Here is an 18,625-nt window from a genome sequence, read left to right on the forward strand (position 1 = left end):
AGTTTGTGATCCACGGTGTATGGTATCCCTGCGTTTAAGCTGTTGTTCTGCTCAGGCGCTGGGTTGGACAGAACGGGGTCCTCGCTCTGTGCATTTTGAAACCGTCGCGGTGAGAAGACACCTAGCAACAGCAGCCGGGAGAGCGGAGGAGGTGGGCATCCTTAAATTAAAATGAGAATCCTGTGAACTACTACATATTACTGTGCTACATGTTTACAGGAAGAACACATGAGCTCTTTTTTGTTTACTGTTCCTATTGCTATTAACCCATGCTATTGCTAACCATCGGCTTCCTGTCATGCTAAGTAGCTAATGACAATTAGCATGCTTGCTAAAGTCCATTTCGTTGAGTGGCACGTGTAGTTAACGTCATGTACTGTCTATATGTCCACGTTGAACAGACTGTGGTGTCTCTTAGTATCTGCCCTACTCACTTCTTGAGTGATTGTCTTTTCATTCGTTATGTTTTGCCTGTGACTTGCCTGACAAATGCCTTAGTAGCAAGTCGGCTCGTCTACATGGGATTTTGCCAATAGGGATATTCTTGAGCCTGGTGTATTATGTGAACGTGACACTAGATTTGCACAAATCCGTTACTTTGATAAATGTGTAGACAATGTGTAGTGAACGTGCCGGTGTCAAGAAAAGCCAGGACACGAGGTTACAGTTTCCATTTAACAGTCACGTCTGCTACTGGAGAGCGTGACGCTACTTTCACACCCCACAGAAAGTACGTAGATAACAGTGACAGTCTAAATACAATTTCAGCAAAATGATCTTCAAATCGCAGAGCACTGACGAGTCAATCATCTCCAGTGATGTTTTATAAGAATGTTGCAAATCCCGACAATAAACGGCCATGATTAAAAAAGGATGTAGCGCAGCGGTGGTCTCTTTCAGTGTAGTGTCACGTCCAGGTGCAATCTATGTCTCAAATCATGTGGTTCGATCATTACTTAGTGTTTTAGAGATAAAGCGACAGTTGTCATTATATCACGCGCCTGTCACCTTCGTGTCGTCCGGTGTTGAATTTTCCCACAGGTCTGAAATGCAACGTGCGCCCTCCCTTGCCACTGAGCATGCGCAGAACACGTTGTAAACAATGAGACTATTCCAGACCGTCTCCAGCTTTGTGTCTGTGCAACACTTGACCTGTGTAAACTAACCGCGGGTTCCCTCAGCTCAGCGCGTGTTCGGTGGACATGTCACTCGGTAAGTACACGCGCACGTTCGTTACCGGGTGTCATCTCCCACACTTGGATGTTCATCGGCATCATCACCGCGAGGACATCACATTTGTTACGTTACAGCCCGAAACCCACCGCGAGTGACACACTTGGGCGTGACAGCGTGCGGGTGAACCGACCAATGTTTTGATTCGTCCAGTTTAATGCGTGGTTCTGATCGCTATGATTCCAGTCCGAACTGTCCGCGGCCCAACTTTGCTCCGCCAGTGTAGGTTTTCATCTGAGCGGTTTCCCACATGCTAGCTTTGCCAGGGACATTCCCCGCCCGCTAAAGCTGATTTGTTGGTTAGCAGGCTAGCTAGCAGATGCTAGTCCCACATTGGTGTTGTCGGTTCCGTTCGAATACAGTAAGTTGGATTGATAACGTGGGAGTATTGATCATGAGAGGCACCTGCTACATCGCATTACATGGACTTATATGTTTCAAAGATCCTTATGAGCCTGCACATGAGCTGTGGAACAGATTAGTAGAGCCTCCATGGGAATGTTTAAACGGGGATTTGTTGGTAAAATCTCTATATTTATTCAACGGTTAATTGTTTGTTACGATAAAATATTAACATATGCGCAAGACAATTAAAAGCTGTGGATCGCTAATTATCAGAAGTATAGAGGAAGGTAAAAAAACAACTAAACTCAGTCTGCATTTAATTTAGTGTTTCTCTTTCACTTAACTATGCAAAGATTTTATGAGTATTGTCCAAATTATACATTAAATGATATCTAACTATCGAAACTTTGTTCAGACTGTTTAAAAGTAGCCTGTATTAATAAATGTTGTATTTTGATTGTTAAGTAGTAATAGTATTAGAGCTGTAAGTAAAGGCAAAACCTGGGGACCCTCTGATTTTCATATAACACAAAATCAATTTAGCTGTGTGGAATCATGTCATCTTGTCAAATTTATACTTTACCTGAAACTCATCTTTCAAAGATATGACTATAGGAAATGTGACTAATGCAAATGTGGTGTAGTGTTAACAGCTAAATTGTATGTTATTATTCTTGATATTTTTAATCAGAAAATCTGGAACACTGTAAAAGACAAACATTAGGTAGTACACGGTGGTTGTTCAGTTTATTACCAATGGCTGGTGTCATGATTGCTCAAGTGTATTTTGTTGTGTCTTGCAGGGAGCTGAAGCATGGAGGCGGTTATGAGCAGGCTGAGGGGGCTAAGTGACGATGAACTGCGCGGGGAGTTTGCCCGAGCTGGCGTCAAGTGCGGCCCCATCACAGCCACCACCCGAGCCACCTTTGAGAGGAAGTTAGCCCGAGTCCTGGCCGGGCCAGAGAGCAGTGTCACTGAATTAGACAATGGCTCTTCAGCAGGCCTTTCGGGTTGTGCAGATGTGGCCTGTGTCACTGCTGCAGTTGCACCTACCACTGCTGCAACAAGCAGCAGCTCCTCTAATGCTGCCAGCGAAGAGATAGACTTTGGCTATGGTGTGGGTCTCAACCCTCCAGAGGAAGATGGGATCTCAAAGACAACGTCCAACAGCTCTGCTGAAGGAAATAACTCTCAATCCAAAACAGAATCCCTTTCAAAGCTCGCACAAGTGTCCCCAACCTGTTATTTTGGAGTATGTCCACCCTGGGAGGATGTTTTGTCGAGAAATGGTAAGAAATGTAACTTTATTACAGGGATACAAAATAATGGTTGCAGCTATTACTCTCATTTTCAATTAATCTGCAGACCTTTTTTCCTGTATGTATATATATATATATATATATATATATATATATATATATATATATATATATATATATATATATCACATGTGAGCTCTTCAAAAAGTCTTGAAATGTAATACTCCTGGGGTGTTTCCAATATTATTGCAAGCAAAATATTACAGTAAGGTTGGTAAGAAACAAATTTGCTTCACTCGCTCCATTGACTTTGGCACTACACAACAATGACATTGTAACAAGATGAAGGAGTTATGTTGGAAAATAATTATAATTGCTTAGCATTCGGCCTCAGGGTTTGTTTTTTTATTGTTATGTGTAATGCTGCAATGCAGCTACTACAACAATATATTTTCAGCACATATAAAAAATAAATAAATGAAGTTTTCCTTCAAATATGAATAATGACAACATTTTCAAAATGCAAACATCTTACTCTCAGAATGAAAAAACTTGCAACTCCTGTGAGCATGGTTTCATTTTGGCTTTCATGCTGAGCTGACAGCTCTCCCTAGTCTTCCCTCAACAGATCTTCCTGTTTGTTTATCCATGATATCGTCTGTGTTGTCTAGTTTCAGTATTTGTTAAGGAGAATGTGCTGTTGTAGTCTGACATCTACATTTGTCTGTTAAGTGGATGAAAGCATTTGTTGCTGTTTGTGAGCAGCAGGGAAGTCGGACTGCCTAACCTCTCTGGAATAGAATATTGATCTAAATTAATCTTGAGCTACTACAAAAATCAATTCTGTAAATGTTAATATGTCAGGGAGAGCTTTTATAGCAACTGCACTTTGTATAGCCTCATCAAAATATGACTTTACAGGAAAGGAGAAAAATGTAAGATACAATCTGTCGCTCCTATTTGACAGCCACATTAACTCCCTTCACTGTACTAAACAAGAAAAACTAAGTTGTTGTCCTGTGGGAAAAAAAATGAAAATAGAAGATAGTAGCTAATTTTGTGTCTTTTCTTTTGTAGAGAGAGCACATGTATACACAGATAAGAAAGACGCTCTTCAAGCTGTAAAGATGATGAAGGGAGCACGATTCAAAGCCTTTCCCATCCGAGAGGATGCTGAGAAGTTCGCCATGGGGATCTGTGACTATTTCCCATCTCCCAGCAAATCTGCACCCTGTGTGTCTCCAGTCAAACCAGGCCTGGTCCTTGGTAAAGGTAACTAGATTTGTGAGACCTTTATGTATAAATGGCCACAGTAATATCCTCAATTATACATTTCATCAGACATTCAGGATATGTTTGATCAAGGTTTTATCCACTACTCTTTTAGGCTGTGCTGTTATTTTTTTTTCTTTCTTTGAATTTATTTGCTGCCATTGACTTAAATGCCATCTCAGAGCTAATTATTGTAATGATGCAACAGTGTGATGTATAGTTTCTCTAAGACAGTTTGAACATGGAGCACATCAGCCTTGGACAGAGTTTTCAACAGCAGTATCGTTCTCTCTCTTCTCCCTCTCCTTACTAGAAAACATGGAGGTTGATACCATCAACCGGGAGCGGGCCAACAGTTTCAAGAGCCCGCGCACCCAGGACCTGACGGCCAAACTGAGGAAAGCTGTGGAGAAAGGTGACGAGGTCGCCTTCAGCGAGCTGGTCTGGAGCAACCCGCGCTATCTCATTGGCTCAGGGGATAATCCCACTATTGTGCAGGTGAGGACATTAAATGAATCTCTATCTTCCTCACTCTTGTTGAGGGTTAAGGTCAGAGGATGTTGCACCTTGTTAAGCCGTTAGAGACAAGTTGTTATTTGCGAATATGGGCTATACAAATAATATTTTATTGATTGATTAGTAGCTCTATTGTGGAATCCCAAACTCTGCTGAAACTCTTTGCTGTTAATAGATGTAGTATAGCCTGACTTGAATGTTGTCATTTGTTGATATATAAAGGCCAACCTGTTCGCTAAACTTATATCCAGCTTACAGTCGGCAAGATGGAGACCGAAACGTGACCTGTCTGTCTGTAATAACTTCTTTTAAATAAGTGTTTCTCAGTGCCAAGACTCTTCAGGAATGTAAAAAAACAAACTAGATCCTTGGAGCCAAATAATTAAAAAACATATTTAAAGTGCAGCAGAGTGATGGAGATGCACATAGTGTAGAAGTTTGGTAGATTGCAATGCTGGTTGATGATTCATGAATTTTAAAAGGGTCTTGTTTTCTTATCTTGTTAAATTAAAGTTTCATCATTAACGTCATTGATGTGGAAATAAATGGCAATTCATGCATCATACCAGTCTTTGCACTATTCATATGTTCTGTGTCATAAATACCAACCTTTACCTCAAAAAGTGAAATACTAGTGCATGATTAATCCATAGCTTCAGCAGGTGTTGCTTTTTTTGAGTCCTCTCCCATTAGCAGGAGATTAAAGAGGATTATGTCCTGATCCATGAAGTTGTTCCCCCTGTTTTGTTTGGTTAGGAGGGCTGTCGGTACAACGTCATGCACGTGGCGGCCAAGGAGAACAAGGCGGGAATCGCCCAGCTGCTGCTGGACACCTTGGAGAACCCAGAGTTCATGCGCCTAATGTACCCAGACGACCAGGAAGTCATGCTGCAGAAACGCGTCCGCTACATTGTAGATCTTTACCTCAACACTCCAGATAAGGCTGTAGGTTAATTTAACATACCAGCTCAGCCAGATTAGATTAGATTCTTTCCAAAAGTTGTCAGTTAGCTGTGTTTACATTGTATTTTATTCCATGTGTGTTACAGGGGTTTGAAACGCCACTTCACTTTGCCTGTAAGTTTGGTTGTCCAGATGTCGTCAACGTTCTGTGTTCACATCCTGACAGCGATAAGAACCGTAAGAACCAGTACGGCCAGAAGCCTTGTGATGTAAGCAGCTTTATTTTTTAATTTAACCTTTTTTTTAAATCCACAGTGTGAAAATGTTCCCACAGGTGTTACTGTTTGCACTGGACATTTAACAAGAAAAGACGTGTGGTGGCTCAGTGTCTGTACTGCATTCACTGAGTAAGAGCTGCAATGTTATGTTTTCGCTGTGAGCAGCTTCACTCCTCTGCAGCATGTGAACGTTAACAGTGTCTTATTACCCAGACTGTGATAGTCCAATGTGCGCGGTTGCACTTTTTGCAGGGTTGGGTCAGTTCCGGATAGATTTATCAAAGTGGCTGTCCCTACCACTATACTCGGTTGGGCTTGGGTCGGATCAGATAAATGTGGCCTGAGTCACGCTCTACTCTTACAGTAACCTTTTAACCAAATAAGTTTTATGTCTAAAAAAAATCAAACGGACGGTGGGGCCAGTGGGCAAGATACATAATCGGTATGTGCCTGACCATCGTCAGCCCTGGTTACACCGACCACCATGGCAGTTCTAGCATCCACATTGAGTAACAAAACATTTAGCATAGCCTGGGTTGTAGCTGATGGGGACTAATACACAGAAAGTATTGATGAATGTGTGCACATACACATAAGCTCTGTCTGGCAGCTACTCAGGTTTACACAGTGCTTCTGAACAATGACTTCCCGACAGTAGTTGCTGAAGGAGATACAGTTATGCTCACTCAGGTTTTAGAGCTGTGACCTTTCAGCTTGCATTTCAAATCTTTTGGCAACAGTCGCTCAGTGCACATTGTAGGCTAAAGTTAGATGAGCAAATTCTTTCCTCCGTTGGTTCGGCAACAGCTGTAAGTCTGTACACGTATATTAATCTGTTTATTTTTCCTCTCCGCAGCTTATTTGTAGCAGAAAAAATAAAACCCAAGAAGTGAAGCAGAAAATAAGTGACTTTTTGGAGGGTAAGGACATTTATTAAAACATTAAAGGTTTTTGTCGCTAACCTCTTCTGGTCCCTTGATGACACAAACAAGTGCTGTTTAGTGGAGATACACTCAGAGCCCCATGGGTGAATTAAAAACAGAAGGTTATATCATACAGTTTGGATCATGTAGTTTTGGATCTGTTTTGCAGATTGAGAGCTCGGGGTTGGTGTTGTGGGGTTAGTGTGGCAGGCTGCGCACAACACAGAATTAACTACTGATAAGTTTTTATTACATATCACTTCACCACATGCAACAGACATTAACAAAACACAAGATTGGATTTAGTTTTGAAGCTAGATTGAGGCTAGATTGAGGTTTTGAAGCTAGATTGAGTCATGACCATCCAACTGCGTCATCTAAACGTACAATTGTCTGTTGTGTCACAGATCGCTGCTACATCCCTTTGTTAAGGGCAACCGACAACACCTCTCAGCCCATCATCGCGGCTTCATGGTCACCTGAGTCCTCAGAGAGTCTCTCGCTGATCCAGCAACACATAAGAAGCCCAAAGGATCCACTGATGACTGTCACAGCCTTTGCTGGCCCACTGAGCCCGTCCAAAGCAAGTTGTTTATGTTCTTTTCCTACCTGTCTCATTCGGTGTGTTTCAGCAGATCACGTCATTAATCTGCGATGTTTAAAGATCAATACATATTATTAACATTATTTGAAATGTATAACTTAAAAAAATATATCCTTCTGCAGGCAGATGACTTTCGCCGCTCCTGGAAGACGCCACCCCGAGACCGAGCCGACCTTTTCCACAACATCCTCAAGTCTGATCCTGACCGTGGGGCAGAGAGAGTGGGCAGGTAAATCCAACACAGTAATCTCAATACATTTATCAGACTTGGAAAACTCTGCTTGGCTCTCCATCAGTGAGAGTTAAATTAAATACATTTAACATTGCAACGATGACTTGTAGTCATAGTTCTTGACTAATTGCTCACGATTGCGGTTCAACAATTCACTGGAGGAAAAATGTTTTGCAACAGCAGGATTAATATGTGTTTGGGGATTATGAACAAGTTGAGCCATGTGTAACACACGCTGGGTTCAAATCTGGTTCATCCTTTGTTCCAGGCCATCCACTCATTTTTTCATTATTTCTTTCCAATCGTCACTCTGTGCAACCAAACACAAATTTAATCCTGGACAATAAATCAGAGTTTACATTCAAAATGTAATGTAAAATGGTAAATGGTTGTATTTATATAGCCCTTTTCTAGTTTTGAAGACCACTCAAAGCGCTTTACACTACAGTTTTCCATTCACCCATTCACACACACATTCATACAGTGCTTCTATAGCTAGCACTTTTGGTGTTCTATTGGGCAGTTTTGGGGTTCAGTATCTTGCCCAAGGACACTTTGGCATGCAGATGGGAAGACTGGGGATCGAACTTCCGACCTCACAGCCACATTCACCCAATGTAAAGTCCTTGAAAATAAAATTAATACTCGATGACATCTAAATTTGTAGTCCGGGTGTGTCTTTATTATTTACAGTGTTAAGTGTGTGTTGTATGAGCTAATATTTGATATTGCATAAAAAATGATAATTAGGCCACTGACACTGTGACAACAAGTTTTTCATACATAAACCAATATGCAAAACTGCAGGTTAATTCAGTCTTTTGCATATCTTTGAATTGTTAAAGTAAGGTTCATGCTCCAGCAACCATGAACACCAGTAATTCTGATTATTACATACAGAGATAGGGTGCATTTTCATGTGTAATACTTTAACTAAGCAGTGGTCCCCTCTCCGCAGAGACTTGGCTCATGAGATGGGTCACCCATGGGCTGAGTACTGGGACTTCCTGGACAGTTTTGTGGATCTGTCATCCCCAGAGGGGCTCCGAAAGCTGGAAGAGTTTCTGAGCAAGAAGGATTTCAGCCCTCGAGGTCAAGACGAGGCTGGAGAGAATGAGACCAGCAACAGGTTCAAAACCCCCTCTCCAGGTATTCTCTCCCTCAGTAGGCCGAAAAAATAAAAATACTCTATTTTTATATGAAAAATATAATGGTATAAACTGCTGAAGTAAGAAATGTTGTGTGAACATCGCAGATCATACTCCCTGGGTTTTTACCAAGACCAGTGCAAAATCAAAAAAACAGTTCTGGTGCCTAAACATGTTCCAGAATCAATAAATACAAAAGCACAAAATGACAGTCAAAGATAAGAGTGGCCTTTTTATTGCTAAGTTGAAAGTTGAAATAATTTTAATTTTACTCATAACAAAATCCCTTTATAAATAAAACCTACAATAATTTAACACTAAATCACAGTTTCAGAGCTTAGTAAAGCAAAACACAATCTTCAAACTTGTCATCAATTGTCTCCTCATCGCCGGGGCCAGGGATGCCCACACTGCCGGCTGATGTGTTTTGCATGAGGCCAGTAAAACACAGAACAACCTTCCAAATGTATCTGTATGTCGCCAGGTACTTCATTAAGTTTATTTTGTTCCTCCCTCTACAAATATTTGCTGCACCTCCCGGTGTCGGAATTCTTTCGCGCGATATACAGCCACACTTTTGACCAGTTAGCTTGTGGCAGCTTGTTGTGATGTCGACTGGAGTTTGAGGAAGCTGCTAGCTAACTCTAGGCTGATGTTACGTGCTGCCAGCACCATGTAGATGGTACTTTGCCACCAGAGTTAAGTGTAATGTTAACCAGACACGTGTTGTGATATATATGAAGCCTGTAAACAGTAAAACTATTTCAGTACAAAGCTCAGACAGCAATCTGTGTTGTGATTCGGTCTGGCCATGGAGAAAACAGGCACTGGACAGCCTCTTGTGAGATATAAGTAAACTATGCATTTTGCAGAACTACATTATTTGTTGCTTTGACGAATTATATGATAATGTTGCACTCTAATAACAGTGACGAGTTTGCAATGTATTTTGCGTTTGCAGGTAAACCCAAAAAGTTCTGCAACTCCATCTCGGTCGGTGCCTTCCTGGATGAGGGTGATGACATCAGCCTAGAGGAGATGAAGAACCGGCAGAATGCAGCACTCACCAGTATCACCTCCTCTGCATCCAAGGACGGTCTGAAGGGAGCCGTGGGCGGCCATGAGTTCCACATTCTGCCCATTCCGCTGCACCACCACGGGGCTGATCTGATTGAAACGGCGGCTGAGCAGGACCTTCTGTGCTGCTGCGACGACGGCCTACTGTCACCCGGTGTTGTCTGCAAAAATGGGGTGTGCTCCTCCTCCAAAAACCGGACTCACAATGGAGACAAGGTGTCTCCCCGCACGTCTCCGTCCTCCTGCCGGCTGTCGCCCATCTCCAACCTCATGGTGGAGTTTGAGCGCATGTCACAGCAAGAGCCATTGGACAGCCCCACCAGCAGCAGGGAAAGGAGGAGCAGTGGCGGCAGCCGGCACAGGGACAGCCGGGACTCCTTCAGCTCTTCCTCAGCCATAGACCTGTGTTCTGGGCTGAACCGCCTGTCTCTTAGTCACAGCAGTCAGGATGGTGAGGCCTTGGAAGGCCCGAGCTGGAGAACAGAGGGAGGGGTGGCGGAGGAGAGGCGCAAAAGCGGCAGCTCAGAGGAGTACTTTGAAGCAGAGGAGAGTCTGGAGGTACTGGGCAGGACTAGGGGGTCAGTAACTGGGGGACGCAACTTATGTGCTAGGTCTAAGTCGTGGGATCATGGGGGGAGGGACCTGAGCAGCTCTGGGTCCTCTGGGTCCTCCTATAAGTCCTTGGATAACTCCCATGAGTTCCTACCCAGGGATCCACCGCACATTAGAAGGGGACTTTTCATTGATGGGTGAGTCTAGCTTATTTATTATAGAAATGAGAAAAGGTTATTCTTAGTACAATTTCAGAAAATGTGTCCTGTAACCTGTCCTGTCCAAATGTTGTGTTAGTATCTAATATCTGATATGTAATTAACTAACGCTGTCTGTTTGTTATTTTTTGGCACTTTTTTCTAGTTGAGGCACTGAAAGACCAGCTAACTCACAGTTAATGTCACAGTCCGCCAGATACAAAATAGTTTGATTATGTTACTATGACGATAAATATATACCTGCACGTGTGATGAGATTTCCATTTTTTCACAGTGACTCACCAACCAAGTTAGACAGAGAGGTCTTGTCAGCAATAGACGGCATAGACGTCGATCCTCAGAAGTATCCCAGCATTCATAAGTGGAAGAGCACAATGACGTCATACTCTGCATCAGACAGGCAGTGGTGAGTAAATCACAATCTGAAATACTGTGTTTCATCACTATTGTGAAACATTTTAGTTTCAGAGATCATTTGGTCTGAGCAATACAGGATCTCTGATGCTGGTCTGTGATTTCATCGATATAAACACACACATACATTAACATCTTTAATACTGGCTTGTTTATCTAACAGATATTATCTGAAAGGTTAATACACTTACAAAAGAATGATTTTGAAACAGTGTTGAATTTCTGTTGCTGTTCCATAAAAGCCAGCAAAAATAGGACAGTGTGAATGCCCAACATTACATTTGTCTGTAAAAGTGCAATTTGAAAAAGTAAAAGACAAACCATATGGAGGTATAGTACTCTCCTGATTGTTGTCATATTGTGTTATGAGACAGTATGACCCTGTTCAGGCTGGTGTTAAGATCTGTCCTGGCCGATCTGATCACAAATAGTCAACTAAGTACATGTGTAAACGCAACCAAATGTGTCCTCAATGGGTCTTGAGATTGGATCACTCAAACTACATTCAGATGTGTTCTACAACACACATAGCCACACTCTTTTCATTGTGTGAAAGCAAGTATATGTACTAGGCCACATATGAAGGACCACCTACTCAGCTGAGGTCCTCTGATGACTCTTACACTTCTCAGTATCCATATGTTGATATCATCACTGACCAACACAACGATTCCAGTTCTTTGTAATTGGCAAAATTCTTTTGCTGATGTGTGTTGTTGTGTGTCCTCCAGCTGGCCCAGCCCTGCGTTGATAAAACCACGACTCAGGATGCATCATCAGACTCCCGGCTCCCCGGTCAGCGACCTGATGTCTCCCAGCGGTCGCTTCAGTCCAGCCCGGCACGCTGCCTCACCGGACTTCAGCCCAAGCCGTTACAGCCCTGCCAATGCTAGCTACATCCAGCGCATCCGCCTCAAGCACTTAAACGAGCCATCGATTTAACTGCCCACCCTGTCCCTCCCTCCGCCTCCTACCACTACGGCCATAACCCCTCCCCTTTACCTAACCTCCCCACGACAAACCCAGCTGCACCAAGTGGCTACTCCACAGCTCAGAAACCACATACCTAACAGAAATATGCACAAGTGTCTGGAAAATTTGTATTAATGATGTATGGTACTACTACTATGTAATACAGGAATTCTCATCACGTTGGGTTGTGATGTACACTCAAGACTTTAAAAAAGAAAAAATGAAACCTTGATCATTTATGTACTGTATGGGCGTGGATCATGTTGAGTTGACGGTAACGTTATTTGTGGCAAGAGTGAAGCACCTGTAGTCGACCTTTTTGAATATCACAAAGTTAGGCCGCACTCCCCAAAGTTAGTTGGTCACTAAAACCTTAGTGTTGAGTCCTCAAACAGGATTCTGTCACTGAAGATGTTCTTAAAAAGAAAAAAAAAAAGTTCAATGTCAAATATTTTAAAAATTATTTTTTTGTATGTTGGTCAGTAGCACAAAATTTAAATGTTTTTATCAAAGGTATTAAAAACCGACTGCCATTTCCTATGTTTTTCCTCAGTTCAGGAATTGCCTTAATTTTCTGAAGTGACGGACCAGCTCTCTGTCAGTTTGTGTCGGTCACAGACGATTGCGGCAAACATGGGGAAAACCGACAAGACTGAGATCTTCCATGTTTTTATTTTGTTCTTCTTAATAAAATGCATACATTTTCTATCTTTTCTCAGTGGTTCCTGGACATGTCTTGACTTTTCCTTTCAGCCACTTACAGCGGCCTTAGACTGTGCAATGTTTATTTTCATGTTTTTTTTTCAAATCACATTGTGTTAGTATGAGTGACAACACACACCCACACTTAAGTATGTTTCATACTTTTTTGTATCTGAGCTAAATCAGCTCAGTCTTAGAAAACCTTGAAGCTGTATTATGCCATTTTTACCACTAGGGGGCAGAAAGACTGAACTCCACAGCAACAAAACCCTGATACACTATTTCACAGCTGACTGGTGTTGTTAACAGAGAACTGCCTTAAAGCTGTCAGACTACACACCTGATGAGCTGACATCTGCACAGAGCTGCATTTTTGGTTCCCAGTGAGATCGGCAGTTATCACGACACATTTCACTTCACAAATGGTTATTTGATTCAGTTTGAAATTTAAAATTGCTGCTTGGTAAGAGATTTAACATCCAGAACAATGTCATGGATCTCAAGTTGGCGAGCGGTAAACTCATGGCAGGTCCCTCCAGTTCTCCATGTTAACATTTTTATTGAATTGTTAAAAACCTGCTGTATAACTACAGTATCTAACTGATAAATTCACTGCTGTACCAGGGCTCATTAAGAACAAAGAAGCCCATCATTATCAATATTCAGATTGCGACTAGGTTGAAAGAAACAAGTGTTCTGAATGTAAACATTGTCTTTATCTGAGAGCACAACCTCCTTCACTGAGCTGATTGTATCGTCATCCTCGTGCTCTCAGGTGACATCGGATCAAACTCTGGTCTCTGAATGTTTCTGAATGTGGAACTTTGCAAAAATGCACCTAATCGACTTAAACCATGCTTCTTGTGCTTTTAGCATTCTGTACTTTCTTAAAAACTAAATGGTGAACTCTTTCTGTACGTCTAGATCTCGTTTGCTTTCAACTAACCAATAAAAACATCACTCTTACTTTACTGCCAACGTTTCCACGTGCGTTTCTTTTTACTTCTGTAGCATCGGCGAGAAAGGACTTGTGGAAAAAACAAATGACTTCAATTAGTAATTTTATTTTCATCAGCTGCACCTTACAACACAATCCTCACTTCAGTAAACTGTAATGACTAGTAAAGCTAACAGCACGACTTGTGTTTACGACAGCTATACAAATACAACTTTCATTTTCTTTTTTGGTTTTAAAAATCAATCACTCGTGTAAAAATCTTCAGTTACATTCAGGAGGAGTTGCTATGCAGCTGTTAACCACTTCCGGTATCCTATGGCACTGAAGTAACCACTACGCCACCAGTCTCTCCTTACATGATGGTCGCTCAAATACAAAATCATAACATCAAAAGTACGTTTCAAGACACTTAAGGAGAAAATGACCCTGCGGCCGATCTGAGTCCCAGAAACTTTGCAGTGTGTGTGTGTGTGGGGGGGGGGGGGTCATCAGGTTCGCGTTAGTTTGTCCGGCGGCATGAATCCAGCGTCTCCCAGAGTTCTGAGGGCCACCCTGCCGCTGGGTCGGATGGTGAGCCATGTGATGCTGCCGTTATTCAAACCCATGCGTAACCAGCCCTCAGGAGGAAACTGCAGAGCCCTGAGAGACCATAAGACGAAAAGAAACATTTGAGTAATGAGGCCACTGTAAATTTAAAGGGCACTTATTTGTGTTTGGTTTTGTCCAATTAATAATCATTTAGAGCTGATAAGACATTTCTCATTTTACAGAGTAAACAAAGCAGAAAGGATGTGCATTTTTGTTAACATTTTAGGTTAAGAAAAGTTATTTTATTGTTATTTTTATTAAGTGTTTGTTTATGTTTAAACTGTAAAATATAAGGCGTCAATTATCTTTCTTTGTCATATGGCTTTGATGACGACATCTTAGGAATCATGCCAAAATATCAGAATCGTTTTACTCCCTGATAATTGTATCGGCATCAACCGCGTAAAATCTGTATTGGTCGGGCTTCGCTGAATATCCAGGAGCAGTCACCAAAAAATACACATGTGTAGCAGTTAGCATGTTTACATCAAAGAGGATTCTCCCTTTAGGAGCGTGACACAACTAAAGCACAAATTCAATCATAGGATCTTATGAGGCAGAATTAACACAACAGTTAGCAAAGCAAGAGCCCACACTCTGGCCGCGGCGTGAACCGCGACCACGTTGCCCGCTGACGACACAAACCTGCAGACAAAATAACGGATGACATTGGCATGACACACGATGATCTCATAGCTGTCCTCCTTCTGCTTGGGGTCAGCCCGGTGGATGTAGCGGCGGAAGGCTGCCTCAATGCGAGCCCCGTCTTCATGGTACTGCTGGAGGATGGTAGAGAGGTTGAAAGCCAGCTTTGTCTCATGAAAAAGGTTCCGTCAGAACCCGTCAGTCAGTACATGATGCTGCTGTACACTGTGAGGAATGTCTGAAGAGCTTCTTTCCAAAATAACCAAGATAGAAGTGCTCCTTCTGAAATCACTGTTGACTTGACTTGCAGAAAACTGGATTATTCAAATGAATGATCCAATTATGTCCAACAAACTTCAGGTGAGGCATTACTGAAAAACAGGTTAGCAAGAAATGTTTTCTGAACAATTCTGTTTTTAAGAAAAACAAGTGTAACTGACTTCTTTCTGTCATGGTGACACCATGTTTGAAGATTTTAAATGGAAGTTTACCAGGATAAAATACTGTCCTGGTTATTCTTGATCATCCACAGACCCCAACATCAACAGTCTTCTTTGCTCTGGTTCTATGTTTAAAGTGTTGTACTGTCCTACCTGTGGGTTGCCCGTGTTAAAATGTGTCTATTTGAGTTGATCTGTACTGAACTTTGAAAACAAACTTTCCCACGGGAAGATAAAGTTTAAAGTCTGAAGCTAATGGGTTTATCCAGCGTACTCAGGGCAGTGTTTTTGTAAAAGAGTTTTTCAAATATTATTTTTCATTTAGGAAAAATTTAAATATCCATCTGCAAAAAAATTACTTCTGCAGTGAGGCGAGCTGATTCTAAATTGTATGTAATCCAGAAGCTGTACCAACTAAATATTTATAGCAACTGTTGATCTCATAGTGGTAGATGATAATAATAGTGACTTCCTGTAACGTTGGCATTTTGGAAATGAACTCTTCTTATTTCCATTCCTGTGGCATTGCACTGAATGCACTGGCTGATTTTTGCAGCTGTAAGCCTGAACAATCACATGACAGAACGCCTGCACAGACATGTGAGAGGCACAGAGTTACTTGAATAAAGAAAAGCAAATACAGAAAAATCAGGCCTACATCCACTCTAGCGGTAGAGTGGATGCAGCCTCTCTCACCACAGCATCAGGTTTCCAGTGAGTGACAGGTGGAACCGGCTCTATAGGTGCGCCCTCCCTCAGCAAATCACACCTCACCAGCTCCACTCCTAGACCCGTACGACATTCAGCGCGAGGACAAAATGTTATTATATATTTAAGATGTTCGGCGTTTCTGCACCGACTCTAGTTGGTATAGTACAGAAACAAAGTTGTTAAAAGAGAAATAGTAAGAGGGACCACAAAGATCAACAGGACATGGATGACAAATGTTGTTTTTTTGTCTTCAGAGACAACAGACAATTTCAACAAGAGAATACGTCAAATGAAAATATGAGTTAAAGTGTGGAAATGTAAAGTTTTACATCTTAAAAGAGTAGTAGCTAAAAACTTTCCAAAACCTTACACATGATCGAAGTTATGAGGCTTAGTGAGCGGCGGTGTTGGATCTATCCACTACCTGTGAGGTGCTTGCTGATGATGTTTGCAGTCTCTGTGGCTCTGGCCATGCTGGAGTGAATCAGGACATCGTACTTCAGCCCCAGCGCTGCCAACCTCTGGCCCGTCAACTCAGCCTGTTCACGGCCTGGAAGTAGAGACACAGTCATTACGACGAGGAACTTGTCGGTCACATGTGACACCAAGATGGTCAGTAAACTTTGGTTGGAACAACAGGCAAGAGAAGAGGTATCCTCTCCACAATGGGGCTGGTCCCAAACATAGACATGAACCTCTTAGACTGAAACTACTCCCCAGAGCGCTGGGAGGTTCCTCATTCATGTAGAGTAAAAAAACTAGACCTAGTGGAGTGAGGATCCTCTCCTGGTCGCTGTTTCCACTCAGGTTGTACTGGGAGTGTCTGATGAGGAGGATGTTGCGTGTAGCCTTGGGTTTGCCGTTGTCCTGCTCGGAGCTGGGGTCCTCGGTTGCACTCTCTTTCTTCTTCCCGTTGGACAGCACAGATGGGTCTCTCCTGAACACAGTTAAGACGCAGCGATCTTCAGATTAGAAGTGGCTTTGTCTGGTTGGTTAAGGGGTTAAATTTAAGCATGGAGATCTGTGTTAACACAACTATGATTTATGATGATGATCAGCATGAAACTCTGAGGAACTAGTTTTGAAGATTCTCAACGACAAGCTTTATTTTAAAAATGTACTATTTATAGATACGTGGTTGGTCCTCGAGGAATAAGGATCCTGAATCTCACAAATCCTCTTGATCCTTCCTTAGAATCGGCATGCATCCAAAACTATTCACTTTAGCAACGTGTTGAGTTGAGTTCTAGAAGAGGCAAATCATGTTGTCAAGATAAATTACTTCCAAATCAGCTGATATCAATCATTTTCACAATAAATGTTAAATTGATGTTTGTGTTCCGTTTAAAGACTCAGTTTCGCTCCTGAGAGAAGGTTGTGATTTTAACAGCTGAGGACCAAAGGTGACCGAGTTTATCTGTCAGGGTTCACACTCTTTAAAACAATCTCCTCTGGCAGAGTCCTTGTCCTCTTGTTAATCTCTCTTAGAGACAGGTTGCTTTTTTCTAGCTCTTACCAACTATTTCAATCATTTTCCGGTGTTTTGGTTTCGTTTTGCACTTTTCTGATCGGGACATTGGATATGTTTCGATTTGTGCTCTCATGCTGCGTTGTCTTCAAACTGCTCTGCTTCCGGTTTGCCTTTAATATTTGTGTAGCATCTTGTGACTGTGTCTAGAAAGGTGCTATATAAAGTTTATAATAATGATTATTACGTTTGTTAAACAAATGACAATCTGAGGGAGATCATTTATGTGACACACATAGATGTATAATAAACAATAGCTATAGGCTATTGGCCTTCAGTTAAATTTCCATTGATAAAACATATATAGAGATAATTGTTGATAAAGTTTTCTGCCCGGACCAATGTGGCACCACATCTTTCACTGAGATCAAATGAACTTTAAGTGTCTAGAAGCCTAATAAAGTGATGTCACTGAGCTCTGAGGTGGTTTGCACCCACACAAAGCAACAATGGAGGCAGTGCTCCAGAGCTAGCTGCGCGGAAACAACCCGAGACAACGCCGGCGGGTCACTCACTTGTCCCAGTTGACGTCCCAGGCGTGTCCGCTCGGGGCCGGTGTGTGGTTGGCTGGTGTCCACGCCGGCTGCGCAGCTCGGAGCACCGTCAGTCTGGACCACCGGCTGCCCGCCGCCTCCTCGCGCCGCTCCCCGAAGTACCCGCGGGAGTCGGCGGCGGCGGCCGCGAACACCAGCACGGCGGAGCCTCCGGCGACCCCGCAGATGAGCTGGAAAGTTTTCCTGTACGACATCGTCCTGCGAGCCGCTGTGTGGGTTAGCACACTACCGCGAGCTAATTAGCTGAGCTCTGATGGGTCGCTAGCGAGACGCAGCGCCGCCTGTCCTCACTGTTCTGCGGCTTTGTTTGGACGAATGGCGTCTGATTGTCCCCCGGGAGCAAGTGAGAGTAAACGCCGTGGCACAGATGAGTGCAGGGCGGCGGCGCTCAGCTACAAACTAAAAATACAGTCGGCACAACAGATAGCAAGCTAATCTAGTGTCCTACAAACACTACGGAGGCCCGGCGGGGACAAAACTGCTGGACTTCGCTTTTCACACACGTCTCGAGTTGTGCCACAAGAGGGCGCTCTGACCCCTACATCTGGAGTCA

General features: G+C 42.7%; 2 protein-coding genes across 9 annotated transcripts; one reads left to right on the top strand and one right to left on the bottom strand.

Annotated features, from left to right (window-relative positions):
• Positions 1-16: 16 nt before the first annotated feature.
• ankle2 (ankyrin repeat and LEM domain containing 2) lies at positions 17-12,652 on the top strand. Of its 5 annotated transcripts, none has more exons than XM_069524185.1 (13): positions 17-151; positions 2,382-2,867; positions 3,915-4,109; positions 4,423-4,607; positions 5,382-5,570; positions 5,675-5,797; positions 6,663-6,726; positions 7,137-7,316; positions 7,460-7,562; positions 8,524-8,714; positions 9,675-10,539; positions 10,835-10,966; positions 11,706-12,652. In XM_069524185.1, the coding sequence occupies exons 2-13, from the start codon at positions 2,393-2,395 to the stop codon at positions 11,914-11,916; spliced, it is 2,913 nt and encodes a 970-aa protein (XP_069380286.1). In that variant the 5' UTR covers positions 17-151; positions 2,382-2,392; the 3' UTR covers positions 11,917-12,652. The 5 variants fall into 5 exon arrangements, with proteins under 5 accessions (XP_069380286.1, XP_019949352.2, XP_069380285.1 ...); XM_020093793.2 differs by having other exon boundaries at positions 7,137-7,312; positions 7,456-7,562; XM_069524184.1 differs by lacking the exon at positions 17-151 and adding an exon at positions 1,079-1,212.
• Positions 12,653-13,692: 1,040 nt separating this feature from the next.
• pgam5 (PGAM family member 5, serine/threonine protein phosphatase, mitochondrial) lies at positions 13,693-18,603 on the bottom strand. 4 transcript variants are annotated; one of them, XM_020093798.2, is made up of 6 exons: positions 18,034-18,603; positions 16,755-16,927; positions 16,415-16,540; positions 15,976-16,064; positions 14,840-14,973; positions 13,693-14,245 (listed from the first exon to the last, which is right to left on the bottom strand). In XM_020093798.2, exons 1-6 carry the CDS (start codon positions 18,264-18,266, stop codon positions 14,095-14,097), a joined length of 906 nt encoding a protein of 301 aa, XP_019949357.2. In that variant the 5' UTR covers positions 18,267-18,603; the 3' UTR covers positions 13,693-14,094. The 4 variants fall into 4 exon arrangements, with proteins under 4 accessions (XP_019949357.2, XP_019949358.2, XP_069380292.1 ...); XM_020093799.2 differs by having other exon boundaries at positions 14,840-14,970; positions 18,034-18,562; XM_069524191.1 differs by having other exon boundaries at positions 14,840-14,970; positions 15,976-16,068; positions 16,413-16,540; positions 18,034-18,562.
• Positions 18,604-18,625: the final 22 nt, after the last annotated feature.

This window comes from Paralichthys olivaceus, chromosome 4 (assembly GCF_024713975.1).
Source record: "Paralichthys olivaceus isolate ysfri-2021 chromosome 4, ASM2471397v2, whole genome shotgun sequence".
In the NCBI taxonomy this organism is placed as follows: Eukaryota; Metazoa; Chordata; class Actinopteri; order Pleuronectiformes; family Paralichthyidae; genus Paralichthys; species Paralichthys olivaceus.

Coding starts and splice junctions, on each gene's coding strand:
- ankle2 (XM_069524185.1), top strand. CDS start 2,393: ATGGAGGCGGTTATGAGCAGGCTGAGGGGGCTAAGTGACGATGAACTG. Junction 6,727..7,136: donor AATAAGTGACTTTTTGGAGG/GTAAGGACATTT, acceptor GTTGTGTCACAG/ATCGCTGCTACATCCCTTTG. Junction 7,317..7,459: donor ACTGAGCCCGTCCAAAGCAA/GTTGTTTATGTT, acceptor TTCTGCAGGCAG/ATGACTTTCGCCGCTCCTGG.
- pgam5 (XM_069524190.1), bottom strand. CDS start 18,266: ATGTCGTACAGGAAAACTTTCCAGCTCATCTGCGGGGTCGCCGGAGGC. Junction 16,928..18,033: donor TGGGACGTCAACTGGGACAA/GTGAGTGACCCG, acceptor AACTGTGTTCAG/GAGAGACCCATCTGTGCTGT. Junction 16,541..16,754: donor GAGGATCCTCACTCCACTAG/GTCTAGTTTTTT, acceptor CTCTACTTCCAG/GCCGTGAACAGGCTGAGTTG.